General features: G+C 44.8%; 1 protein-coding gene across 5 annotated transcripts in view; it reads right to left on the bottom strand.

The window, feature by feature from the left end:
• UBR1 (ubiquitin protein ligase E3 component n-recognin 1) overlaps positions 1-17,903 on the bottom strand; it is a 158,709-nt gene that overhangs the window by 1,369 nt on the left and 139,437 nt on the right. For 4 of the 5 annotated variants that reach the window (XM_038407956.2, XM_043517534.1, XM_038407957.2 and 1 more), the window contains exons 43-46: positions 16,025-16,081; positions 15,371-15,448; positions 8,991-9,161; positions 208-309 (exon numbers count right to left, since the gene is read on the bottom strand). In XM_038407956.2, the coding sequence (XP_038263884.1) occupies positions 208-309; positions 8,991-9,161; positions 15,371-15,448; positions 16,025-16,081 (408 nt within the window). Of the gene's footprint in view, positions 1-207; positions 310-797; positions 2,261-8,990; positions 9,162-15,370; positions 15,449-16,024; positions 16,082-17,903 lie in introns of all 5 variants that reach the window. The other variant, XR_006282337.1, reaches the window with a different exon arrangement.

Here is a 17,903-nt window from a genome sequence, read left to right as displayed (position 1 = left end):
ATTAACAGTCCCACATTAACAACCCATGGTAATAACCATGGAAAATACTGAATGATAGTGTGATTGGTAACCATTTTTCACCACCAGTCTATCAAAAATGGGGCTGCTCAGAACTATGTAGGAACTGCATGCAGTATAAGGGGAACAACAACAGAAAGGGAACAAAATTAAGACTCCTAGCAAATAAAAAGTTAAACATGCGCTTACTTCAAGCCTGGGTCTGTTTCTCCATATTCGTCAAGATAGGGAGCAGGATATAAGCAGCCTCTGGTTTTACCTTCTATCAGGACTACTTTGCACTCCCTGATTCTTAAGGCAAAAATAGACACATTTAAAATATTATTAACCATATAATTTTGCAGGTACTATTTATAAGCAACCTTAAAAAAAGCTAAAACTTTGACAGGTCTACACACAAAGTTGCACTGGCTTGACTAGATGTGTTCTTTTAAAGAGATTTAGCTAAACTAGTGTAACCCCCTGGGTGGACACTCCTATATTGATTTAAACCTGTCTTATATTGGTTTAGTATATCACATACATCTGTAAATTATCTGAAAGTTAAACTGATATAATCCAGATCTAAATCAACGTAAAGGAGCATCCACTCAGGGGGTTGCAAGAGTTTAACTAAATACATTTTAAAAATATATTTGAGCTAAACTGGTTAAATTTCTATGTTCAGACAAGCCCCTACAGACTTTCACAAAAGCAATAAATATGTAAGTGATTGTATAGTATTAGATATCTGTGACACAAGGGGCCTTATCATCAATAAGAATAAAATGGTTACTAACCTGTTCTGTAGATGTTCTTCAAGATGTGCTGCACACGTCAATTCCACTTTTGGGTGTTGGTGGGCCCATTGCACAGCCATCACACACGTATTCCTCAGTGGTACCTGTTGGGCAGCTCAAGCTCCCCTTGCTGTAGTGCACCACTGCATGCAGGTATAAAGAGCAGAGCTGCCCCGGCTCCCCCCCTCAGATCCTTATTGCTGGAACTTCAATGTAGAGGGACAAGAGGGTGGGTCATGGAATGGACATGTGCAATAACCGTTACAAAAACAGGTTAATAACAGTTTTTTCTTCGAGTGGTTGTACACGTGCATTCCAATCTTGGTGACTCACAAGCCATAAGAACAGGAGATGGGATCAGAGTCTATTTCAATAAAGACTTCAATAAAGAACAACTTGTCCAACTCTAGCATCCTTCTGGAGTCTTGAGCCACAGCAAGGTGGGAGGCAAATGTGTGGACTGAGGTGGTTGCTGCTGTACAAATGTCAACAACTGGAACTTGTGCTAGAAAGGCCACTAAGGCCAACTGAAACCTCACCGAATGAGCTGAGACTGTGAGGCAGAGCGACATTAGCCAAGCCATAGCACATATGTACACAGGATGCAATCCAGCAAGAAATTCTCTGGATGGAGACTGACCTCTTTTTTCTGTCTGCCACTGCTATGAACAGTTGGGATGATTTAAGAAAGTGTCTGGTTCTGTCCAGGTAAAACGCTAAGGCTTTCCTCATGTCCAAGGTATGCAAATGCTCCTCTTCCTTGCTCATGTGTGGCTTTGGGTAAACTACGGGCAAATAAATTGGCCGGTTTATGTGGAAAGAAGAAACCACCTTTGAGAGAATACAGGTCCTTAAAAAAAGATCAGATATGAAGGCATTAATGCCCACAGCTCCCCTATTCTTCTGGCAGAGGTAATGGCCATCAAAAATGCCACCTTAATTGATAGATGCAGCAGAAAACAGGTAGCTAGTGGCTTTAATGGGGAACTCGTATATCTTGACAATACTAAGTTTAGATCCCATAGGACAATTTGATATTGCACCTAAGGGTTTAATTTGACTAAGCCTTTTCAAAACTTTATTGACATATCACTGGATAAAATAGAGTGATTGTCCACTTTAGGATGGAGTACTGAAATAGTTGTTTTACGTACCTTGAAGGAACTGACCCCCAAACCCTGGTTGTGTGTTTCAGGTTATAATAATTCAGGTCTAGAATCTGGTGAATTGAAGAACTGGTCAGTGATAATCCACACTGGCGAGAACAGATAGAAAAACCACTTCCATTGACAGAGGCAAGTTACTCTTGTAGAAAGATTTCAGCTATTCAGCAGGATTTCTTGATGTCTTTCAAGTAGGCCTGCTCTCTAGTCCCTAGTGATGGAGCATCCCTGCAGTTAAGTGAAGGGACTGTAGGCTCAGATGGAGTAGGCAACTGTGATCCTGGGAGATTAGGACCAAGTCTAGTGGAAGTGAAATTAGAAGTTTCACGGATAGTGCCAGGAGAGTGGAGAACCTGTGCTGATATGGGTCCTTGCTGCGGCTCTACGTGTGATTTTGGCCTGGTCCTGTCTTATCTTTAGTAACACCTTGTCAATGAATGGAATTGGTGGAGAAGCACAGAGAAGCCTATCACCTGTTATGAAACGTGGGCTGTGACTCCATAGGGAGCAGAATTAGCGGACGCCTTCTGTTGGACTTTGTTGCAAATAGGTCTATCTGGGGAAGCCCCCACTGCTGGAAGATGTATGTGGCCACATCTGGCAAAGACATCACTTGTGGTGACTTGTAAATGATCTGTTCAGGTGGCCTGCTAGGTCATTCTGTATTCCTCGCAGATAAGATACTTCTAGATCTATCAAGCTGGCAATATAGAGCTCCAAAAATAAAGTTGCTTCTGGACAGAGCAGAGAAGAGCAGGCTCCCCATTGCTCGTTGAGGTAAAACATTTCCATTGTTTTGTCTGCGAGGACTAACAAGCTGCTTCCGCTGATCTACAACAGAAATACTTGGCATGCCAGACTGACAGATTTCAGTTCTCTGACACTGATGTGTAAAGCCGAGTGTTCTGAGGACCACAGACTAAGTCTGTTGAGAATCCAGGTGGGCTCAGCACCCCAGAGCAGAAGCATCTGTCATTAGCATGAGAGCTGGCTGTGCAAAACTATCTTTTTTAAGAATTTGTTGAGTGGACACAGGTTTAAGATTGATCTGAAATCCCCCTTCACTTTTGGTGTTAGGAAATATCTGGAATAAACCCCCTTCCCTCTGTGACCACATGGAATTTCCTCTATGGCTCCCAAGTGAAGGAGCTATTGTACTTCCTCGATAAGGAGTTTCTTGTGAGAGCGGTCCCTGAAGGACGGGGAGAGAAGGTGGGAGGAGGGGCAGAAACAAACTGGAGAGTATATTCCACTTCCACAGTGCTAAAGACCCTATGGTCTGAAGTAACTCAGGACCAAGCACAGTGGAAGTGGAACAGACAGTTTGCAAAGGTGAGGGAGTTTGGGTCTGAAGAGATGGAGACTGGTATGTCTGTCTATCTCAACTGGCCATCAAAATGACTGCACTTCCAGGCTATCTTGAAGGGCCCGGAGCTGGAACCCTAAATTCCCTGTAAGCTGCACAGCCGCACAGCAACCTATTTAGTACCACACAGGCACTTAGAGAACCCGCTTGGGGACCTGCTGCGGCTGGGGCAGGAGCGTCCCTCCCCTGTCCCCAACTCACCCTACAGCCCAGACCTGCTGCAGCCAGAGCGGCCCCGCTCCAACCTCAGGCATGGCCCTCCCCTGGCCTGCACCTGCTGGAGGGGCACCTCTCCTGCAGCCCCAGCCCCAGAGCTCCTGCAGTGGGGACATGCGCCTCTCCCCCGAAGCCCAGGTGCTGCTGCAGGGAGAAAGCACTGGGGGGAGTCCTCTCTCCCTGTAGTAGCCCCGGAGCACCCTCCTGCACCCCAAATCCTCATCCCCGGCCCCACCCCAGACTCCTGCACCCCAACCCTTTGCCCCAGCCCCGAGTCCCCTCCCACAAGAGCCCCTTGGCCCCACCCCACCACATGATTTTTGTTATGTGCACCAATATGAAGGGGATGTGTCCATATTGGTGCACATAACAAAAATCATTCCACACATGGGTGGGAAAAATTAGAGGGAACACTGCTAGAGCTGAAGCAGCAGGATGGGGAGGCCTATGCATATAACCCCGGACCACTTTTTTTGACAGGTCCTATTGAGAAGGAGAAATGGAATATCTGTATGTCTGCTGAGGCCAATGTGCTTTCTGACCAGGGCGGGTGTGTACAGATCTATGGACTTCAACGTGGTTCTAAAGTCCTTAAGTCCATGGAGCTTGCTGACCGTCTGAGATAAGAGAAGGACCTTCAAATGGCAAGCCCTGGATAATATTCTGGACTTCATAGGGAAGACCAAAAGTCTGCAACCAGGAAGATCTATGCTTGGCAACTGCAGAAGCCATGGTTCTATCTGCTGAGTCTGCTGCATCCAGCCCCACCTGCACTGAAGTTTTTGCGATTAGTCTGCCTTCATTGACCAGGGAAGAGAATTCCTGGCTACCGTTCTCCAGGAGCAGCTCTCTGAACTTCTCCATGGAACCCTACAAATTAAAATTATACACCCCAACAGGGCCCGATGGTTAGCAATATGCAGTTGCAGCCCCCATCAAATAAATCTTTTTGCTGAATAAATCTTGCCTCTTAGCATCTTCTGAGTTGTGCATGGCAGCCTGGTGCCCGTCATGCCCTCTTATTATTCACTGTGATGACTGATGAGCCCGGGGGGGAGAAGGGGGGAGAGGAGTATAAAGGTACTCAAAATGTTGGGAGGGTACACAGTACTTTCTTTCTGCCCTTTTAGAGGTGGGAGCCAAAGAAGATGGAGTCTGCCATAAAGCCTTTATAGGCTCTAGTATAGCCTCATTGATTGGCCACCAGGTGATGTGAGGACTTCCTAACCCCTCGACCTGTACATTTAAATCTGCAGCCACTTTCTTTAACAACTCCTGATAAACTTTAAAATCCTCAGGAAGAGAAGTTATCCCAGATGAAACAGCCTCATCTGGAGAGGAAGCCAAGACCAGAGGGGGTAAAATCTCTTCTAATGCTGTTGCTCTCATTCTGGAACCTCTTCTACGTACTTCATACTACGCCTGGTACTGGACTCTGGGGACGGAGCCTCTCTGTGTGCAGATTCTGCTCTTCTAGATGAGGATCTTAAGTACATGTGGTGTGGGGAAAATCTAAAAGTTGGGAGAAACCTTCAAGTGTTTCAAAACAAGCACTGGTACAGGACAAGGCCCCATTGTCCTGGCCACATTCTCATGGCAGGTCCCATTCAGGGGTCAGGGTGGTAGGTCAGAAGAAAGGATCTTTGAGGGGCCCAAAGGGTCCTGCTCTGGGGTTGCGAGACGTCAAATCCCACCTCTAATCCCAACGACGACAATTCCCCTTCCTCTGACAATGGCAGGGCTGATCCAGTTGGTGCTGATGACCAGTTCCAAGAGTCTGGCGATGGGTGAAGCGACACCATCATTGCATACTTCCCCTTGGAGGGTATCGAAGGCCCACCTATCCAGAAAGCAGGCAACTGGGGTACTGGAGGTTAAATCACTGGTGGACAGGGCAGCAATGCAGAGGGATTGGACTCCTATAAGGAAGGAGACAGTCACTGAGGGGCAGAGCAGATTTCTTACTGCTGCAAGTGCTTCCGGGGTAGTTGGTATGGAAATGATCTCTTGCAGTGCCCAAGAAGTTGACAGTGCCGCTTCTTGTGGCAGGCTTGACAATGCTCCTTGCGTTGCTGGAGTCAACTCAGTCAAGTTAGGCACCAATTTGGAGGAGGAGTGTTTAGGTTTCTGGTGTACTCTACTCTACTCCTTCTTGCCCCTCTCACCAGACTTAGAAGGTGGACACCTTCCCCTGGTTGCGGCTTTCCTGGAAGTTTGTATTTCTTCCTCAGTGCGGGCAAGGCAGAATGGTGCTGGGATTCCTCTAAAGCTGGAGGTGCTCTTCTCAGTGAAGCTGTAGCACTCAGCACAGAGGCAGACTGGGACGGTTCTGAAAGAGGCCTCAGCTCTGCCTCCATCAGCAAGAATTTCAGCCTATCCTTCTTTGTCCTAGGCTTGAAATCCCCTCACAAGTCCTTTATGCCTCCCCAAGCACTTCAGGCAGCTATTATGCAGATCAATCACTGGCATAGGCCTTGAGCAAGAAGCACAGCTTGAAGCCCAATGATTGGGGCATACTCTGGTACTGTGAACAGAAAACCCCTCAAATGAGGAAAACAAGTCTGAAAAGAAGTCTAACTATCCTGAAGACTGGACTAACAAACAACACACACACACACACACAAAATATTCACAAAAGCAGAGAAAGAGAACTGCTCTGGTAGTGTAGAGTTCCAATGACTGGCAGTCAGAAGGAACTGAGTGGGGCTAGGGGCAGCTCTGCCCTTTACACCTCTGCACAATGGTGTGCAGCAGCAGGCTGAGCTTGAGCTGCCCAATGGGTACCACTGATGGAATAAGTTTCTGACTGCCGTATGCTGGGCACACTGACACCCAACAGTGGAAAGGACATGTGAAATCACTTGAAGAATAATCAGCTATTAAATTTCTTTATTTTGTGGACTGCACTATTCTGTTATCTGGATATGGTCAGTCAACTGCCTCTTCACTTAGCTACTAGACCAATAGTTTTCAAACTTTTGTACCGGTGACCCCTTTTGTTGGATTATATTAAAGAAGTTCTGTATTAAAATCAAATGAGTTTGATTCCCCATAGTTTAAATTCCAGGGTATTACTAATTAAGAGGTCTTTTGGTTTTTGGTACTGTTTCTCTCCCTCTCTGTGTGAAACTTGCAAGCTGCTAACTGTGTTAGTACATCCTAAGACAGAGTCTGTTCTCAAAGCAATACCTTGTAACAACAGAAACAGCACACAGAGACTCCTAGCCCTTTTGTTGTATTTATCTCGCTTTGTTAACAATTGTGATTAAAATAGGGATAGAGGATGTATGTAGATGGATGCTTGGTGTGGACAATAACCGAATGATCAGGGAGGTGCCAGCCTAAGAATCCAATGTCCATCGGCCGAAGAAGGTGTCAAGTGGAAACAACCAGAGAACCCCTGGCCCGCAGACTGGAATCCACCCAACAGCCTCAAGGATGGGAGAACCAAAGAACAACATGGAGCCGCCAGGAATGTGCCATCTGCTGATTGATTCAGCAACAGCATGATGAAGCAATTCCTATAGACTGGCATAGGAATAAATTCCTATAAAAATGGACCCTAGAAACTAAGAACTTTGGGGTCTGATTCTGCAAACCAACTTCCAGGAGCGTCAGATGAGCATCTGACAAGGTCCTGTACCCTCCTCATGTCCAGGCCACCTGGCCAGTGGCTTGGCATAAGCAACTCTAAGGCTGGTAACTATGATAACAACCTTGCAGAACTTGAGTGTGTGTGCATGAATGAATGTGTGAATAAAATGAAATGGAATGTTATAGTTATAACTAACTAGTCATAGTATGATTCTTTCTGTATTCACAATAAATGTGTCATTTTGCCTTTTCCCCTTTAATAAGATCCTACTGGTTTTTATTTTATTGGTATAACACTTTCACGTAGCAAACATCTAAGTGCGACTCCTCTTATACATTAAAAACACTTTTGTAATACATTTAACACCATTATAAATGCTGGATGCAAAGTGGGGTTTAGGGTGGAGGCTGACAACTCGTGACCCCCCCCATGTAATAACCTTGCAACTCCCAGAGGGGTCCTGACCCCTAGTTTGAGAACCCCTGAACTAGACCATTCTTGACATTTCATAGTGAACCCTATGCTAATCTTCACTAACTGGGAGGATACCACATATACAGAGAATGTGCTAAGTGCTGGCAATGTTTATTAAAACGGAGATACTTTAGTTAATTATTGCAGTCTTTTAAAAAAATAAATACTGCTCTCCTTCCTTTTCTGTGTCTATGTGTGAGCAAACTCACTCCTGAGGGGCAGTGCAAGGAGGTAAAAGCTCGGATGACAGTTAAATCTGTTTTGAAACCTCCAGGAAATAATTTCTTCCTCCTCCAGATGCTCTTGTAGTTCTGTTATTTCTCCCCCTTAAGAGCTCCACACTACAGCAAACCTCTCACATACAGAGGAGGTATGCATGTTGCTCCCTCCAAAACCACTCGATCCCATGCCTCAAGCCCTCTGAACAAGTTGGTCCCACCCCAATGTCAATTCAGCCATTTTTAAGCCACAGAGAACAAAATTAATAGACAAATATCAGATTTTGCCCCTTTACAGTACTCAACAATGCAGAAAAAGTTGCATTTTTAAAGGTGTAAGTAATTTGTCCATCACATACATTAACAACTTGACACTAAACTTGCATAAAAGGCTAGGATTTTCTAAGGAGCCTAAAGGAGTAGGGTGCTTAACTCCCTTATGATACTTGTATTTGGCTTGCATTTTCAAAGATCTTGCAGCACAGACTTGTTATTTTACCTGAAAAGTAGTTACTGTTAATATAGACTTATTGGCTTTGTGGTGTTCTGTAAACACATGACAAAGGGTGCAGTTTGACTGACCTATAGACTATAGCACTGCCCATTGACCGACATTGCAGTTTTACTGCAGGGTGATTTAACTTTTTGGTGGCTTAGAGCAGTGGTTCTCAACCGGGGTACACATACCCCTGGTGGTATGCAGAGGTCTTCCAGGGGGTACATCAACTCATCTAGATATTTGCCTGGTTTCACAACAGGCTACATAAAAAGCACTAGCAAAGTCAGTACAAATTAAAGTTTCATATAGACAATGACCAGTTTATATTTCTATTCCAACTGATTTATAATTGTATGGTAAAAAGGAAAAAGTAAACAATTTTTCAGTAATAGTGCGCTGTGACACTTGTATTTTTTTTTGTCTGATTTTGTAAGCAAGTAGTTTTTAAGTGAGGTGAGGTGAAACTTGGGGGTACGCAAGACAAATCAGACTCCTGAAAGGGATACAGCAGTCTGGTTGAGAAACACTGGCCTACAGTGTGTGTCAATATGCTGGCTCTTTCTCCCCAATCCAAGAGTATGAGGTTTTTTGCCCTTCTGTGTCATCTGGCCTTCTTAAATTATCTTCCCCTGCAAAAAATTACATAGTGGTCAGTTACCTACTTGAGGAACATACACACTCCAGCTCCACAATGGAGAGCATGAGAGGTACAGGCTCCCAGCTCCTCCCCATTCACCAACTCCTGGCAGCAGGTATTCTGGGAGCACAGCATGGTGCCACAGAACAAACACAACATTGGGTGCTTTCGTTCATCGTCAAAAGACCGTGGGCACCTGTAAAGAGAAAGGTGGTAATTATTAAGTGCAGTATGGAACCAAAATAGTTATTGCAAATACATTGAAAAGATTTTAAAAAATACAGTCAGTCATGCTGTTTTGACCCAAAGGCCTTTTTCAGAAAAGAGGCACCGTCGATCACAATGCCTCTTCAGAAACTATCTGGTAAAATTCATTCTAATTTTTCCCATAAGGAAGAGGTGCTTCCCTCTAGTATAGATCAGTTGGGGAGGGGGGAAACTTGGTATAAATTCAGTGAAAGCTTTTCTAAAGTAACTGTCAATTTTGTGATCACATGGGACATTATTCTTCCCAACTTTACATCTACCAAGTGATGTTCCAGAGGTTCTCAAGCTACAGTCTTGCAAAGCATTGCTCCAAGTCCAGGCCTGCTCACATGATAGTAATTCTCCTCTTCATTTCCTAACTGCTAACACAACTACATTTAATATTTTCCTATTAATTTTCCATGTAATCAATGGCTGTAGTTGCCATTGGGATCTTATTCAATTGCAAATGGCAGATAAGGTGACCCGCGCAATGGTGAATGGAAGGAAATGGTCAGCAACCATCCTTCTGCTAAGATGTGGATCACACTATACATGTTGAGAAACTCCTGCTGTATTTAATGGAAACAAACAAAAGGAAAAAGCTGCATCAGTGTATAGACTTCAACAAGACCCAAAGATTGCTAAAATGCATATTAAATCAGCATGAATGGAATGAGAAGACCGCCTCCTCTCCATGAATAATGTACCTCTCTTCAGTAAATCATTAATGCAGCTAGCCAATTTGAGAAATGTGCCTTATTAAAATTAAATTGAGGAAATGCAGAATTAGGAACTGAGTCAAGCCAAAAGTGGAAGTAAATTTGGTGATGTTATTCTAGCCCATTTATACAAATAACAAAACTGACACACAGGCACAGTACCAGGATGCCGAAGTGGGTAAAGTGATGTAGGTCAGGAGCAGCACTGGCAGGGCGACATAGCATAACTTGCTTGGTGCCTGCCTCCTCACTATTCACAGATCAAACAAGTGGTTCATTCATGAGCATTAAGTTCACTACTGTTAAAATACAAAACAAACTTCCATGAGCAAAATTCTCTTTAGAAAGAATTAAAAAGCACATTGGACTATATCCATGATTCCATGTTTTTCCACAGGAAGTGAAACGATATATTTTCACACTGTCTTCTCTGCTACCAACACTTAATCTGTGGGCCAGGTTCAGCATTCCTACTCAAAGCCAATGCCAAACCTCTGGTCCTGAAGCAGGCAATGGTGAAAACAAATTGTCAGCTATATCAAACCTACATTTGTTTACTGAAGTGTGTCAGTGCTTTAAGATGCAATAGTTTTATATACAGTCATTATGTGAAAAGTAAGTAGCATCATACTTAAAATGGACTACTGGTTACTGATGGTTAGGAACAAAACAGTTTGCCCTGGTCTACAATAGGCTTTGAGGTCAAATTTAGCAGATTAAATCGATGTAACCCTGCACCTGTCCACATGAAGCCCTTTTTTTCGACTTAAAGGGCTCTTAAAATCGATTTAATTACTCCACCCCCAACAAGTGGATTAGCGCTGAAATCCGTTTTGCTGGGTCGAATTTGGGGTACGGTGGATGCAATTGGATGGTACTGGTCTCCAGGAGCTATCCCAGAGTGCTCCATTGTGACCACTCTGGACAGCGCTCTCAACTCAGATGCACTGACCAGGGAGACAGGAAAAGGCCCGCGAACTTTTGCATTTCAATTTCCTGTTTGGCCAGCGTGGCAAGCTGCAAGTGACCATGCAGAGCTCATCAGCAGAGGTGACCATGATGGAGTCCCAGAATCGCAAAAGAGCTCCAGCATGGACCGAATGGGAGGTACGGGATCTGATCGCTGTATGGGGAGAGGAATCCGTGCTATCAGAACTACCTTCCAGTTTTCAAAATGCCAAAACATTTGTGAAAATCTCCCAGGGCATGAAGGACAGAGGCCATAACAGGGACACGAAGCAGTGCCACGTGAAACTTAAGGAGCTGAGGCAAGCCTACCAGAAAACCAGAGAGGCAAACGGCCGCACCGGGTCAGAGCCCCAAACATGCCGCTTCTTTGATGAGCTGCATACCATTTTAGGGGGTTCAGCCACCACTACGCCAGCCGTGTTGTTTGATTCTTTCAATGGAGATGGAGGCAACAAAGAAGCAGGTTTTGGGGACAAGGAAGACGATGAGGAGGAGGCTGTAGATAGCTCACGGCAAACAAGCGGAGAAACCGGTTTTCCCGACAGCCAGGAACTGTTTCTCACCCTGGACCTGGAGCCAGTACCCCCCGAACCCACCCAAGGCTGCCTCTCGGACCCACCAGGCGGAGAAGGGACCTCTGGTGAGTGTACCTTTTAAAATACTATACAAGATTTAAAAGCCAGCACGTTTAATGATTAATTTGCCCTGGCATTCGTGGCTCTCCTGGATATACTCCCAAAGCCTTTGCAAAAGGTTTCTGGGGAGGGCAGCCTTATTCCGTCCACCATGGTAGGACACTTTACCACTCCAGGCCAGTAGCACGGACTCGGGAATCATTGTAGAACGAAGCATTGCAGTATATGTTTGCTGGCGTTCAAACAACATCCGTTCTTTATCTCTTTGTATTATCCTCAGGAGAGTGATATCATTCATGGTCACCTGGTTGAAATAGGGTGTTTTTCTTAAGGGGACATTCAGAGGTGCCCGTTCCTGCTAGGCTGTTTGCCTATGGCTGAACAGAAATGTTCCCCACTGTTAGCCACGCGGTGGGGGGAGGCAAAATGCGACCTTGTAACGAAAGCTCATGTGCTATGTATGTAATGTTAACAGCAATGTTTACCGTGAAAGAGTGTACCCATTGTTCTATAAAACGTGTCTTTTCAAATACCACTGTCCCTTTTTTTTTCCTCCACCAGCTGCATGTGTTTCAAGGATCACAGGATCTTCTCCTTCCCAGAGGCTAGTGAAGATTAGAAGACGAAAAAAACACACTCGCGATGAAATGTTCTCTGAGCTCATGCTGTCCTCCCACACTGACGGAGCACAGACGAATGCATGGAGGCAGACAATGTCAGAGTGCAGGAAACCACAAAATGACCGGGAGGAGAGGTGGCAGGCTGAAGAGAGGGCTGAAGCTAAAAGGTGGCAGCAGCATGATGAGAGGAGGCAGGATTCAATGCTGAGGCTGCTGGAGGATCAAACTAATATGCTCCAGCGTATGGTTGAGCTGCAGGAAAGGCAGCAGGAGCACAGACCGCCGCTACAGCCCGTGTAACCAACCGCCCTCCTCCCCAAGTTCCATAGCCTCCTCACCCAGACGCACAAGAATGCGGTGGGGAGGGGCCTCCAGCCTCCCAGCAACTCCACCCCAGAGGATTGCCCAAGTAACAGAAGGCTGGCATTCAATAAGTTTTAAACTTTTAAAGTGCTGTGTGGCCTTCTCCTTCCCTTCTCCACCACCCCTCTGGGCTACCTTGGTAATTATCCCCCTATTTGTGTGATGAATTAATAAAGAATGCATGAATGTGAAGCAACAATGACTTTATTGCCTCTGCAAGCGGTGATCGAAGGGAGGTGGGGAGGGTGGTTAGCTTACAGGGAAGTAGAGTGAACCAAGGGGCGGGGGGTTTTATCAAGAAGAAACAAACAGAACTTTCACATCATAGCCTGGCCAGTCATGAAACTGGTTTTCAAAGCTTCTCTGATGCGCACCGCACCCTCCTGTGCTCTTCTAACCGCCCTGGTGTCCAGCTGTGCATAATCAGCAGCCAGGCAATTTGCCTCAACCTCCCATCCAGCCATAAACGTCTCCCCCTTACTCTCACAGATATTGTGGAGCGCACAGCAAGCAGTAATAACAGCGGGAATATTGGTTTCACTGAGGTCTAACCGAGACAGTAAACTGCACCAGCGCGCTTTTAAACGTCCAAATGCACATTCTACCACCATTCTGCACTTGCTCAGCCTGTAGTTGAAAAGCTCCTGACCACTCTCCAGGCTGCCTATGTATGGCTTCATGAGCCATGGCATTAAGGGGTAGGCTGGGTCCCCAAGGATAACTATAGGCATTTCAACATCCCCAGCTGGTCTCGGAAGAAAGTCCCTTCCTGCAGCTTTTGAAACAGACCAGAGTTCCTGAAGATGCGAGCGTTATGTACCTTTCCCGGCCATCCCATGTTGATGTTGGTGAAACGTCCCTTGTGATCCACCAGTGCTTGCAGCAAAGCAAAATATTGAAAAGTACCCCTTGCGATTTATGTACTCGCCGGCTTGGTGCTCTGGTGCCAAGATAGGGATATGGGTTCGTCTATGGCCCCACCACAGTTAAGGAATCCCATTGCAGCAAAGCCATCCACTATGACCTGCACATTTCTCAGGGTCACTACTCTTGATATCAGCAGATCTTTGATTGCGTTGGTTACTTGCATCACAGCAGCCCCCACAGTAGATTTACCCACTCCAAATTGATTCCGGACTGACTGGTAGCTGTCTGGCATTGCAAGCTTCCACAGGGCTATTGCCACTCGCTTCTCAACTGTGAGGGCTGCTCTCATCTTGGTATTCTTGTGCCTCAGGGCAGGGGAAAGCAAGTCACAAAGTTCCATGAAAGAGCCCTTACGCATGCGAAAGTTTCGCAGCCACTAGGAATCGTCCCAGACCTGCAACACTATGCGGTCCCACCAGTCTGTGCTTGTTTTCCCGGGCCCAGAATCGGCATTCCACCGCATGAGCCTGCCCCATTAGCACCATGATGCCCACATTGCCAGGGCTCGTGCTTTGAGAGAAGTCTGTGTCCATGACCTCATCACTCTCGTAACCGCACTGACGTCGCCTACTCGCCTGGTTTCGCTTTGCCAGGTTCTGGTGCTGCATATATGCTGGATAATGTGTGTGGTGTTTAATGTGCTCCTAATTGCCAAAGTGATCTGAGCGGGCTCCATGCTTGCCGTGGTATGGCGTCTGCACAGAAAAAAGGCATGGAACAATTGTCTGCTGTTGCCCTGATGGAGGGAGGGGCGACTGACGACATGGCTTACAGGGTTGGCCTACAGGGAATTAAAATCAACAAAGGGGGTGGCTTTGCGAGAAACTGAATGGCCGCCTCAAGGATAGAACTCAAAACTGGGTTTAGCAGGCCACTTATTTCACAGAGGGAGGGAGGGAGGAGAAAATGAATACAACACAAATCTGGTCTATTTCTTGTTTTGAGCCACTTCATCTATCTTTATACATCTTGCTGGCAGCAGACTGTGCAGTACGACCGCTAGCCATCGTCACCTCCTGGGTGCTCGGCAGAAGACGGTGCAGTATGACTGCTGGCCATCATCTTCTGCTGGCTGCAGATTAAGACAGTGCACTGCCGGTAGGACTCAATCGCCATGAGACGAAACAAGGGAAATGACCTGGCTGAGTCACTTCCATGTTTGCCCAGGCACCCGGTTAAAAGAGCACCCAGGACTATGTCGACGACGGCTACTAGTCATACTGCACTGTCTGCTGCCAAAAGGCAATAAACTGCTGCTGTGTAGCAATGCAGTACCACGTCTGCCAGCTCCCAGGAGACATACGGTGACCGTTAGCTGAGCGGGCTCCATGCTTGCCGTGGTATGGCGTCTGCACAGGTAACTCAAGAATAAAGGCGCAAAACGATTGTCTGTCCTTGCTTTCATTGAGGGAGGAAGGGAAAGGGGGCCTGATGATATGTACCCAGAACCACCTGCGACAATGTTTCAGCCCCATCAGGCACTGGGATTTCTTCCCAGAATTCAAAGTGGCAGTGGAGACTGTGGGAACTGTGGGATAGCTATCCACAGTACAAAGCTCTGGAAGTCAACGGTTGCCTTGGTACTGTGGACACAGTCCGCCTACTACATGTACTTAGAACATTTGTGTGGGGACACACACTCGATTGTATAAAAACGCTTTCTACAAAACCGACTTCTATAAATTTGACCTAATTTCATAGTGTAACATACCCTATGTTTACTAAAAATTTTGCAATACGCTTCCCAGACTTTATCATCACAGACAACAGTTCTTCCTGGACTGGTGAGGTAGCAGCATCCGATTTCCATCCCAGAATTGTTTCTGTTAATAGTTTTTGTCATGTGTCACATGGGTTACATTAATTGCAAGATATGAAAAGGAGAAAACACTTAACAAGGCAGATCAAACTGCTACTTTTTACCTAAATTGAGAGGCTTGATTCAGGAGGCAGCTGTAATCTTCTGGAAGCTCTATCAAATTATTTCTTTTCCTTGGATATCTAGTAAATGAGTAGAAGAAGAAATACTGTAAAAAATATTAATGAAGGATAAAGCCACACAAAGATCACAACAAACAGAATGGACACCCACTGCCAATAATTCACCACTCTGGTAAACTCCCTGTCCTCTCTTTCAAACTCTCAGGGCCCAGAATCACGTCACAACCTCTAGCAGCTACAATAAAGGGATACAAGACAAACCACACAGGAAATGTTTCCACAGTAAACGTACAACAAAGATAAGAAAACTAAGTTTGCATGGAATGGGCATACATTTTACAACCCAATTAAGATTCTCATGTTACCAATTGTTACATTAGCCTACCCCAGAAAAACGCTGATGTCTGCCTGGAGTGGTAAAATGTTTGATGTTCTGAGGGAAGAGTAATTGTTTAGTCTTGATAAAGGAATCCTGTAAAGTCATTTCAAGAGGCGGGTGGGTTTAAGGTGCAAAAGGAAGCAAGGAATCCCTAACTGCAAGACTTGCCCTCCTTTAACTACTCGGAGCCCAGCTCCTTCAACTGTTACAGATCAAAAACAAAGCCCAGAAAAAAAAAAAAGAAAAAAGAAACTAACCTTACTGAAATGTTTTTCCCTTTAAGAAAACTTAGTACAGCAGGGTCAGCACACCACCTGTATCAGACAAATATTGACAGATTATGTTGTATGAACACTATATATAATTAATAACCGTAACTAAACAGATATAAAAAGAAGTAGTGAAAAATCTTGAAAGTTTATGCAAGAGAGAAATCTATTTTTAAAAACACAAATTATAAACATTTCACCAGAATGAAACACACACATAAAAGATGTTTGGACCATCTGCAAATGCTGACTTTCTCAGAATGTGAACGTGGACTATCACATACTGCTTCCCTTGGAATACCTACTGATGAAGGTTGTACATAAAAATATCCTACATTTTAAATGTAGTATTTATTGCTTCTAACGATTGCTTTTCAAACACTTAAAATGCACTACTGAAAATGTTTACTGTATTTATGTTTATAATGGAAGAACATATCCATCTACACAGTGTGGTAAGCTACTAAACTGCCAAGCTGCTAATCCCAGGAATGAAATGACTGCTTTGGTATTCTTGCTGAGACAGTTATTTTATATTACTTATACAAAGCAGAAGAGAAGAGGGACCTCCAGCAACTGGTCATTTTAACTGATGTGTATCAACAGCATTTCTCAGAAACAATGGATTTTGTAAATAAACAAACACACACACACACACACACACGCATTATTACTACATAAAAGATCTGGTCTCACATTTGGAATCCCTATGCTTTGGGCTGGGAGAGCTATTGTGAAGATAACGTATTCAGCCTCAGCTGGAAGGGATGTCTTGTGTTACTTACACACACACACACACACACACACACACACACACACACTCTCGCTATAAATTTTATTTTTTTTTCTTATAAGCAACCATTTAAGGGACTTAAAAACCCAGTTGCTTACCGGAGGTTGTTCTTCAAATAAAAATGAACCAAATTACATTCAGTACATCTGGGAATAATCCGAGACAGTATTGAGACAGAAGGTTGGAGTCAACAGGCTCAAAATGTCTCTTTGGTTGAAGTATGCTAGACAACACAGATGCCTCATGATGACAGAGGGCAAGTGAGAAAAACTGGTGGTGAAGCAGAGAATTTCACCAGGAACCAAGAAAACCAATTACTACAACAAAATGTTAACTTTAATATTGCACACAATGGACTCAGCTGAATGTGGACATTCTTCAAGACAATGATGTGGAAGTTTAAGTAGTTTTTCTTAGTTTTAACCAAACCTTCCTTTACAGATAGATTTCTACATCCATATTTTTGGGGTAGTACCCTACTTCTAACTAGTAGGTCAATTACAGCACCTAATCAGACTTTGTTTTGGAAATTAGGCAGGTATAGCCCGAAAATAGAACTGGCAGGTTATACTTTATGCCATACTAAGAACCCTGCTTTCAGATACCATCATAGTTGCTACCTATCCTGTGGACAGATTGGTCTGCTCTGTCTGCCCTATGAGCAAGGAATCGTATAACACAAAAGCAACACTCCAGAATAACTTCCTTTATGAATGTAATCCTCTCTACATGCACCAATTCCAAATGACTCATTTACTCTGGTTTAATACAGCCATGATCAATTATTCTAAGATACTCAAACTGCTTAGTCAGAAGGGACCATCATAGTCGTCTAGTCTGACCTCCTGCACATTGCAGGCCACGGAACTTCATGCACCTACTCCTGTAATAGACCCATAACCTCTGGCTGAGCTACTGAAGTCCTCAAATCATGATTTAAAGACTTAAAGTTACAGAAAATCCACCATTTACACTTGTTTAAAACCTGCAAGTGACTTGTGCCCATGTTGCAGAGGAAGGCAAACGCCCACACAGGGTCTCTGCTAATCTGACCCAGGGGACCCCAAATACGGC

Source organism: Dermochelys coriacea, chromosome 6 (genome assembly GCF_009764565.3).
Source record: "Dermochelys coriacea isolate rDerCor1 chromosome 6, rDerCor1.pri.v4, whole genome shotgun sequence".
Taxonomy (NCBI): domain Eukaryota; kingdom Metazoa; phylum Chordata; order Testudines; family Dermochelyidae; genus Dermochelys; species Dermochelys coriacea.
The sequence above is the reverse complement of the archived record's forward strand: the minus strand, read 5'-3'. Positions and strand labels throughout refer to the sequence as shown.